The sequence below is a fragment of the Myripristis murdjan genome, chromosome 4 (assembly GCF_902150065.1).
Source record: "Myripristis murdjan chromosome 4, fMyrMur1.1, whole genome shotgun sequence".
Taxonomy (NCBI): Eukaryota; Metazoa; Chordata; class Actinopteri; order Holocentriformes; family Holocentridae; genus Myripristis; species Myripristis murdjan.
This window is the reverse complement of record NC_043983.1, coordinates 36117803-36127900: the sequence shown is the minus strand read 5'-3', so window position 1 is coordinate 36127900 and position 10098 is coordinate 36117803. Positions and strand designations below refer to the sequence as shown.

Below are 10098 nucleotides of genomic sequence, written 5' to 3'. Positions count from 1 at the left end.
ACAACAAGAACATCAGCATGATGCTCTGTGACGGGACCAAACCCAGAGCCATGTTCTCCTTCAGGGTCAAAATGATCAATATGAACGTGATCAGGACGTTCCACAGAGCAGAACCCAGCACACACAGGTTCTGTTCCTCAGGAGCTGCTGGAACATCTGATCTAAACCTGACAGAGTCAAGTCCACATGTTCCTCACCGTGTTCCTCACCGTGTTCCCCACATGTTCCTCACCGTGTTCCTCACCGTGTTCTTCACCGTGTTCCTCACCGTGTTCCCCACATGTTCCTCACCATGTTCCTCAGTGTTCCTCACCGTGTTCCTCACCGTGTTCCCCACATGTTCCTCACTGTGTTCCTCACTGTGTTTGTCACCTTGTTCCTCACTGTGTTCCTCACATGTTCCTTACTATGTTCCTCACATGTTCTTCACAGTGTTCCTCACCGTATTCCACACATGTTCCTCAGTGTTCCCCACATGTTCTTTACTATGTTCCTCACCATGTTCCCCACATGTTCCTCAAGAGCAGCACATGTGGTATGTCTGTGGTATGTCTCCTGGTTCAGGAGATCGAGGTTTCAGGGTCCAGGGTTTAGAGTTCAGGGTTTAGAGTTTAGAGTTTAGGGTTCAGGGTTTAGAGTTTAGGGTTCAGGGTTTAGAGTTTAGGGTTCAGGGTTCAGGGTTCAGGGTTCAGGGTTTTGGTGCAACAGGACTCAGTTCTATGGGTAAAGTTGAATTAATTTGTTTGATTTCACTTTAGAGGAGAAACTAAACGGAGGTTCAGCTTTAATCTTCACTGGACAGCAGACTGACAGTTTCCTGCTTTGTGTTTTCCCTGAACCCTGAAGAGGAGACGGCCACACTCCAGGCTGAGGACCAAACTGCAGTTTGTAAGCTGTGGTTTGTAGGTTTGTGTTAATAAAGTTTTGTTGAAAAGCTGCAGGAGTCTGCCCCCTGCTGGCCGGCAGCTGCACTGCAGCTCAGAGTGACAGGTCTGATCCCAGAGTCCTGAGCCTGAGCCTGACCTCTGACCTGCTGACACCTTAAACCTCGTTAACGTCGTGTTCTTTGCAAATTTAGGCAGACATGAAAACTTCATTTTTTTGTTGTAACATTAACGTTAAAGCTTGGGGGGTGGAGGGGCTGGGACTGGGCCACTGAGCCAAACCTAAACCCTGACCCTGACCCCGACCCTGACCTCTGACCCCGGACCCCGGACCGTGACCAAACCACTGGACACATCAAGTAAAAGCCTCCTCCTCCTCCTTTTTGAAGTAAATCTTTATTTCAAATCATGACCAAGAGTCCAGTCATTTTATGAAAAAAACCAGGACAAATTACAAGAGAAGCAAACTCAACTGATTCTGTATCCTCAGTTTGTCCTGAGTGAGGGGAAAAAGTCCCAAGAAATCCCATTGGTGGAAAGTTTTGAAAATCGCCTCTATATGACAATATAATACCAAAAAACAGCCTTTTAACACACATTTGACTTTCAGATATCACTATAAAAAATCACAAGTTGATTAAACACACAAAGACGAGAAAAAAAGTCAATTACAAGTTCTTTGAATTATTCTGTTTACACATGCATATCACACATTATCTGATTTGATATGCGCTAATAAGGAATATAAGGAATAAATGCCAGAACAGATATTTAAACAGTGAATTAAACAGAATAATTCAAAGAACTTGTAATTGACTTTTTTTCTTGTCTTTGTGTGTGTAATCAACTTGTGAATTTTTATAGTGATATCTGAAAGTAAAATGTTGAACCCCTTTCCCCTGTGTGTTAAAAGGCTGTTTTTGGTATTATATGGTCATATAGAGGGGATTTTCAAAACTTTCCACCAATGGGATTTCTTGGGACTTTTCCCCCTCACTCAGGACAAACTGAGGATACAGAATCAGTTGAGTTTGCTTCTCTTGTAATTTGTCCTAGGTTGACCCCAATTTTGGCCTAAAATTACTGGACTACAACCACAGAAAACGACAGCGTCGCTCACAGACAGACGAAGCGTTAAGACAATAAAACATAAAGTCATGCAGCAGAGAAAAATACAGGAGGAACGAAACAAACCGGACAAAAAGAAAGAAAGGAAAAAAAGAGTATGACAATAAAATCACTTCAAAACTTTTACAATATTGCATACCATCAGTGTTTTGTCAGCTTTTTTGTTTTGGGAGGAAGAAATCGTCCACGCATGTTCTATTTCCTTCAGGAATACAAAGAACTGAGAGTTATTTATTTAGTTAGTTTTTATAAATTTGTATTTGTGAATGTGGAATTTGTCAAGAAGTATAATTAGATTAATGAGAAAAAATACATTATTATCTGTCACTATAAATATAGCAACCAAATATAATGTTTCTATAGAAAAGAGAAAAACAAAGTTTAGCTGATGGTCAACACACCTTCTTCACGACAGTTTACAAACTGTTTTACGTCACAGTCAGAGATGGGAAGAACTAAGATGGTTCACTCTCTGCCTGCTTCTGCCTGCTTCCTCAGTGTGTTCAACGTGTTTTTCTTCTAGCTACAGTAAAAACGCATTCGTTTTATTTCTCTGATCGACAGATCTGAAATCTGCGTGATGTCCGCGGCGCTGCGGCGTGTTAAACTCAGACCTGTAGATGTTTTAGTGAGGTTTTCTTGTGGCTCTGTATGAAAGATATGGATTGTCATGTCATTAATTACAATGCAACACATGTACAGAACACGGTGGCTGCCTGAAGTGACGGAGTTCTGCCTACACGAGCTGCTAGCTTGAGGACATCATTTGGACCAGAGTGACTCCTCTTCACTCTATATGCTCTTCGGCAGCGTCACTCGTCGCCGTGTGCGCCAACATGGCGGCTCCTGTCCCCGGCAGATGTGGCTTCTACCTGGAGAAGAAGAAGCGGTTCTGTAAGATGGTCGTGGCCAAAGGGAACATGTTCTGTGGAGAACACGGCAACATGGTGAGCCATGCTAACAACACGCTAGCAACATGCTAACAACACGCTAACAACACGCTAACAACATGCTAAGGGCATGTGAGCGGGAGGACAGAGCTGCGGCGGGCGGCGCGGCGCGCGGCGGGCGGCGCGCGGCGGGCGGCAGACCAAACTCCATTCAAAACTCTGTCAGTTTTCCGTGTTGAGGCGCCGCCGCCGCCGCCGCCCGGCCGGTGGGAGCCGCGGCTCTCAGCTTCCTCTCACATTAAAACACGGATTGTGGCGGAGCAGCTGTGCGCCGACCTGAAGAGAGGCTCCTCTCGTTCCAGAAAAGGTTGCAGGTTTTTATCTAAGAATATCCGGATAAAGAAGAAAGTTGAAACTCTTTAAAGTGCCAGACTTTTGAACGGGCTTTGGTGTGGACGCCAACAGAAGCTACAGAGATCACCTGAAGAAGGTTTTGTGATTGAGTGTTTGCATAAACAGCACAAACCATTGACCTAGACTATGACTTATTGATTTAGTATTGATATTTGGTATAGACCAGCTGGCCTGACCTGAGATCAGCTGAAAGGTCGAGTGTGTGCAGCTGACCCTGTGTCTGCTCCTGTCTGCAGGAGGAGGGAAACCACAGCCGGAGGATCGTCTGCCCGCTCGACCCCAAACAGTGAGTCTGACCGCTGAGCACATCCATCACCGAGCTGATTATTGATCTGCTCCAGTCACAATCAGAAACACTTTATTGATCCCTGAGGGGCCGCTGGGTCAGCTGCTCAAATTCTCATGAGAAGAATATATTCAAGGCATGAGTGAAATTAAGAGAAATAGAAAGAGAAATAAGAAAAATAAAAACATGTGCATTAGAAATTTGTTTTTTTTAAAAAGCATCTGCATTATGTCTAAATATGTGCATTAATCCTACAGAATATTGCAACAGTTAATACAGAGATAAGAAACATGTGTGATGTGTTGAAGGGCCGGCGGGGGATTTGTCCTGTGGGTTTTTAAGGTGTGAAGCTCCTCTTCAGCCTGATCAGTCTGTATTGATCATCAGGAACCTGCTGGCATTATTTCTCAGTGATGCTCTGAAACTGTGCTGCGTTCACTGTGGCTGGGAAATCTGAGTGTGTGTGTTTGCTGTCCTCAGCACGGTGTGTGAGGAGCGACTGGACAAACACCTGAAGAAGTGCAACTCCAGACAGAAAGCCACACCTGTGAGCCGCGTCCCACCTGAACATCACACACTCACTCACACGTGATATTTACACAGCAGACTGAGGACAGACGTGTGTGACGCACCAAAACACAGAAAAAAACTTTCATAGTTAAAGAAATACACATATAATACAAATATTTGGAAAAATATGTAACTCATAATAATATGAGTAATGTAAGAATCATGAAAAGCACATGACTCATGATGTGTCCTGTGTGTGTGTGTGTGTGTGTGTGTGTGTGTGTGTGTGTGTTTCCTCTGCAGGTTTATTATGTGAAGGATGTGAACGCTGGAGCAGCAGAGCCGGACGAGCCGGAGCAGCAGGTCCACAACACGCAGCAGGAAACAACAACAACAACAACAACAACAACAACAACAACATGAAGCCTTGCAGTTGTTGTTGTTGCAGATGGCTGTTGTTGTTGATGGTTGTTGTTGTTGTTGGTGGTTGTTGTTGTTGATGGTTGTTGTTGTTGTTGTTGATGGTTGTTGTTGTTGTTGATGGTTGTTGTTGGTGGTGGTTGTTGTTGTTGGTGGTGGTTGTTGTTGTTGGTGGTTGTTGTTGATGGTTGTTGTTGTTGATGGTTGTTGTTGTTGATTGTTGTTGTTGTTGATGGTTGTTGTTGTTGTTGATGGTTGTTGTTGTTGTGTTGCAGGTTCCTCTGTGTCGGCGCAGCAGGGCGGAGCTCCAGGCGTTGCTGGACAAACTGAACGAAGCGGCGACAGGTGAGCTGAAGGACGACGGCTGCTTTACTCCACACTGTGTGTGTGTGTGTGTGTGTGTGTGTGTGATGAACACAGAACGTGAATGAACATCAGATCCTGACCGCTTGGCGCCGTGACGCAGGCATGATGACGTCTCCTTCCAGTCAGGAGTTGGGTTGTGAAGCTCCTCCTGCCCTCTGCTGGCAGAAGTTTCCAGATTTCCAGAGTTTTTCAAATCGTTGGTCAAATGTAGCTGATGCAGTAAATGATTGATTGACAGGTGATAGATAGATTGATTGACAGGTAACGTGGTGGTGTTTCCTCCTGCAGGGCTGCAGGTGGCGCTGCAGGACAGCGTCCTGTCTCACTCCGCCCTGCAGGACGAACTCAACAACCCACAGAACGGAGACGCCGCCCGCAAACACCTGAAGCAGCAGGTAGAACTGCACATACACACACACACACACACACACACACAGCTGAGCGATGTGTGTGTGTGTGTTCTCTTCCAACTGGAAAACAGAATTTGTAGCTCAGCGTCATGTTTTGTCTCATTTTATCAGAACATGCAGCTCCTGTGATCTCAGTCATATTGATAATATTTGATCGATTGCCCCGCCCCCCCCAGGCGTCCATCCTGGGCAACATGGCGGCGCTGCGGCTGCTGGGCGGCGGCCGCTGCTTCGTGGAGTTCGGAGCAGGAAGAGGGAAACTGTCCCACTGGATCCACGAGGCGCTGAGGAGCTGCCAAGACTCCGCCCACTTCCTGCTGGTGGAGAGGAGCAGCACGCGCTTCAAGGCAAGTCCCAGTCCCAGTCCCAGTCCCAGTCCCAGACCCAGTCCCAGTCCCAGACCCATCTCAGTCCCAGTCCCAGTCCCAGACCCAGTCCCATCTCAGACCCAGTCCCAGACCCAGTCCCAGTCCCAGTCCCAGTCCCAGACCCAGTCCCAGTCCCAGACCCAGACCCAGTCCCAGTCCCAGACCCATCTCAGTCCCAGTCTCAGTCCCAGTCCCAGACCCATCTCAGTCCCAGTCCCAGTCCCAGACCGAGTCCCATCTCAGTCCCAGTCCCAGTCCCAGACCCAGTCCCAGACCCAGTCCCAGTCCCAGTCCCAGACCCAGTCCCAGACCCAGTCCCAGTCCCAGACCCATCTCAGTCCCAGTCTCAGTCCCAGTCCCAGTCCCAGACCCATCTCAGACCCAGACCCAGTCCCAGTCCCAGACCGAGTCCCATGTCAGTCCCATCTCAGTCCCAGTCCCAGTCCCAGTCCCAGTCCCAGACCCAGTCCCAGTCCCAGACCCAGTCCCAGACCCAGTCCCAGTCCCAGACCCAGTCCCATCTCAGACCCATCTCAGTCCCAGTCCCAGTCTCAGTCCCAGTCCCAGTCCCAGACCCATCTCAGACCCAGACCCAGTCCCAGTCCCAGACTGAGTCCCATCCCAGACCCATCTCAGTCCCAGTCCCAGTCCCAGTCCCAGACCGAGTCCCATCTCAGTCCCAGTCCCAGTCCCAGACCCAGTCCCAGTCCCAGACCCAGTCCCAGACCCAGTCGCAGTCCCAGACCCAGTCCCATCTCAGACCCATCTCAGTCCCAGTCCTAGTCCCAGTCCCAGTCCCAGACCCAGTCTCAGTCCCAGTCCCAGTCCCATCTCAGATCCAGTGCTAGTCCCAGACCCAGTCCCAGTCCTAGACCCATCTCAGACCCAGTCCCAGTCCCAGACCCAGTCCCAGTCCCAGTCCCAGTCCCAGTCCTAGTCCCAGTCCTAGTCCCAGTCCCATCTCAGACCCAGTCCCATCTCAGACCCAGTCCCAGTCCCAGTCCCAGACCCATCTCAGACCCAGTCCCAGTCCCAGTCCCAGTCCCAGACCCATCTCAGACCCAGACCCAGTCCCATCTCAGTCCCAGTCCCAGTCCCAGACCCAGTCCCAGTCCCAGTCCCAGTCCTAGTCCCAGTCCCATCTCAGATCCAGTCCCAGTCCCAGACCCAGTCCCAGACCCAGTCCCAGACCCAGTCCCAGTCCCAGACCCAGTCCCAGTCCCAGTCCCGGTCCCGGTCTGCAGTGTTTCCTCTCAGACTCTCAGGATGTTGATGTTGAAGCTGTGCTGCGTTTCAGGTCGATGGGAAAAACCAGGACGCTGTGGCTCGGTTTGAGAGGCTGCAGGTGGACATCCAGCATCTGGACCTGAGTGAGTAACGTGAGGCTGCGTCTCACAGCAGCAGCTGCAGGTTCCTGCAGGAACTCTGACTCCTCTGTTTGCTGTCTTGCAGGTAAGGTTCCTCTGCTGCGGCAGGAGAGGGTTCCGGTGGTCGGAGTCGGGAAGCATCTATGCGGAGCGGCGACAGGTGGGACGGCTCCGTGTCGGCTGGCTCAGCGCTGACCGACCGAGCCGGGACCGTGAGCGGCGATGCGTTTATCTCACGATACGATTCGATCGGCGAGGTTCAACGGTCCAATGAGAACAAGGCGGATCCCTCAGAGCCGCTCACGACAGGCAGATTCCATTTACACCAAAACCTCAGGACGTGGATCCTTTCATGTCTTGATAATGATATTTATAATATTTATAATGATATTTATCATTATAGCCTGTTTTCTGTGAATTTGTTGAACTAACTGCGCATGAGAGGCGCGTTCTCTTTTTGAAACCGCTCACGTTCCCGGCCCGGGAGGCGCACCGCCGTGTTTCTGTGTTTGGACGTTGTGGATGTTGATGAAAGCTGCTTCCTGTCTCTGCGCTCAGATCTCGCTCTCCGCTGTTTGTTTGAGAGAAACGGGGCGAGCGAGGCCGCCGGGCCGCCGAGCAAACGCCCCAAACCCTCTGAGACGAGAGCCGACCCCGGACCCGGCCCGGAACCAGGCTCAGATGCGGGAGCGGGACGTCCCGCCGCGGACGGCGAGCTGGCGGTGTGCGGCCTGGCGGTGGCGCTGTGCTGCCATCATCGCTGCGAGTGGCGTCACTACGTGGGGAAAGACTTCTTCCTGCAGAGAGGCCTGGGAGCCGCCGACTTCAACGCCTTCTGTCGCATGTCCAGCTGGGCCACGTGCGGCCAGAGACCGGCCAATCAGAGCTGCCCGCCTCATCTTCCCACCAATCAGAGGAGCGATGCGGAGGAACACGAGGCGGCGGAGGAAACGGAGCCGGACCCCCTCGGCGGGTCAGTGCAGAGGTTAGAAACATGGATCCTGCTGATCAGTTTTCATTGGTGTTTAATTTATTTTGGCAGAAAGACAGGAAGTGACTCAGGGTTTAAATAAAGTTTCACAATAAACCTGAGCTGAGCTGCAAACACAGCTTTTTATTTCCAATTTTCTGGTATTTTGTGTGTGTGTGTGTGTGTGTGTGTGTGTGTTTTAAGTGTATTACCTTTGCAACAGTTAATTCAAAGCAAGGTTTGTGTTGGTGTCTCTAAAACTGTAAATTCTGACGCTAAAATTTTCATTTCAACTACAAATAATCCTAAATATCAGTAACTGGTGTCCTGGATCACTAATAATCAGTAATAATAGTTATTAAGTCAGTGTGTGTGTGTGTGTGTGTGACGGCTGTCTGTCCTCCAGCTTCCTGTCGGCGGAGCGCCGCGAGGCTGTCGGCCGTCTGTGCAAACGTCTGATTGACGGCGGGCGGCTGGACTTCCTGCGGAGGCGGGGCTTCACCGGCAGACTGAGCCGCTACTGCAGCTCCCAGCTGACCCTGGAGAACGTCTTACTGACCGCCGTGCCCACCGCCGCCGCTGGCACCCCGCCTCACTCACCTGCAGCACCCGGCTCACCTGCAGCACCTGGCTCACCTGCAGCACCCGGCTCACCTGCAGCACCCGGCTCACCTGCAGCACCCGGCTCACCTGCAGCACCTGAGGAGATGTCCTGATGGAGAAGCTGTTTGGTTTTTGTTGTGTTGAGCAGAAACTCAGAGACGCAGTTCGTCTTTTCTGTATAAAAGTCTTTTATTACCTGACAGGTCAGAGTCACAGTGGAGCTGGAAGCTCCGCCCCATTTTCCTCCTCAACAAACCGTTTAGCTACAACAGGTTTCACAGCTCAGAGTCACAGTGGGAGTTTGTGGCTGAAGCAGCCGCCTTATAATGTCTAACAAAGTCCTCCACACTCAGAAACCACACAGCTGATGATTGACTGTGGAAAGCAAAATGCTTCCCCGGGGACTATTTTCCCAGGAGGAGGAGGAGGAGGAGGAGGAGGCGGAGGAGGAGGAGGAGGAGGAGGAGGAGGGAGCGTTTCAGTGTGAAAAAGTCCTGAAAAGCCAACAGTGCTGCTGCTTTTAGGAAAACTCATGTGGAGGACTTTATTGGGCTGATGGAAAACTGGAGTGAAGAAAGTGTGAAGGCTCTGAAAGTTCCTGTTCATATCGTAGTGGAATGAATGGAGGAAAGGGAGGAGGAGTGATGTGGCAGCTCTGAAAGCCCACTGCTCGCTCTGGGAGGAGAGCAGAGGAACCTTCTGGAACCTGCAGGGGAACCGGGACGGAGCTTTTTAATCGTCCAATACATCAGAAGTGAAACACCAGCCTGTTTGGTTTTGTAAAGTTTATATTGAAGATTTTTCAGACTTTTATTCTTCAGGTGTTCAGTTCACCTGCTTGTGTCCTGTGATTGGCTGAATTAAAATAGGAATCTAATGTTTCTCCCGACTCCTTTATTCAAAGCAGAGACTCTGATGAAGAGGCGGCGGCGGCGGCCTGCAGGCTGGCGGCGCCTCGTTCCGCTCTGAAACAACAAACCTCATTTTAATGTTAATTATTTAATGTTAACAAGAAACTGATTGATGATCAATGTGTTATTCAGTAATAATCAATCAACTGATTGATCCTGAAGGAAATGTGAGCATCCAGCAGCTCAGGGCAGTAAATCCACACACTGTTAGAAAAGCAGTAAAAAAGCCTGAGCATGAAACAAGATATAAATAACAATATATAAATACATAAACTATATTAGAAATAAAATAGTAAATATAGCACATTAAGGATTAAAACATCAGTTAATACATGGTGTCTTTCAGGTTGGCCTGTTACCTCCCCTGTTAGGATTATTGGGTTAAATACTTAATAATTCATAATTCACACATGATTAAAACTCATGTTATTATTGATATTTCAGGTGTTTGCTTGTATTTTGGTATTTTTTCCATCATTATTTCAGTTCTGAAGCTGCAGAGACTCAACTTGTGTTACGACCTCGTTAAGAGTTATTAAAGTAATTAAAGTTATGAAATTAATTCTCAGCA

At 49.2% G+C, this 10098-nt stretch overlaps 1 protein-coding gene across 2 annotated transcripts; it reads left to right on the top strand.

Moving 5' to 3' along the window:
• The first annotated feature begins 2539 nt into the window (after positions 1-2539).
• On the top strand, positions 2540-9032 carry trmt13 (tRNA methyltransferase 13). 2 transcript variants are annotated; one of them, XM_030049155.1, is made up of 11 exons: positions 2540-2959; positions 3553-3602; positions 4083-4149; positions 4416-4475; positions 4808-4877; positions 5187-5293; positions 5485-5655; positions 6974-7046; positions 7129-7203; positions 7602-8016; positions 8420-9032. In XM_030049155.1, exons 1-11 carry the CDS (start codon positions 2849-2851, stop codon positions 8727-8729), a joined length of 1509 nt encoding a protein of 502 aa, XP_029905015.1. In that variant the 5' UTR covers positions 2540-2848; the 3' UTR covers positions 8730-9032. The 2 variants fall into 2 exon arrangements, with proteins under 2 accessions (XP_029905015.1, XP_029905014.1); XM_030049154.1 differs by having other exon boundaries at positions 2553-2959; positions 7602-8028.
• The last annotated feature ends 1066 nt before the right edge of the window (positions 9033-10098 follow it).

Excerpts from the sequence above, each read along its gene's own strand:
- trmt13 (XM_030049154.1), top strand. The coding sequence starts at position 2,849 with ATGGCGGCTCCTGTCCCCGGCAGATGTGGCTTCTACCTGGAGAAGAAG. Across the intron at positions 4,150-4,415 it reads CCAGACAGAAAGCCACACCT|GTTTATTATGTGAAGGATGT; the intron begins GTGAGCCGCGTC and ends TTTCCTCTGCAG. Across the intron at positions 5,294-5,484 it reads GCAAACACCTGAAGCAGCAG|GCGTCCATCCTGGGCAACAT; the intron begins GTAGAACTGCAC and ends CGCCCCCCCCAG.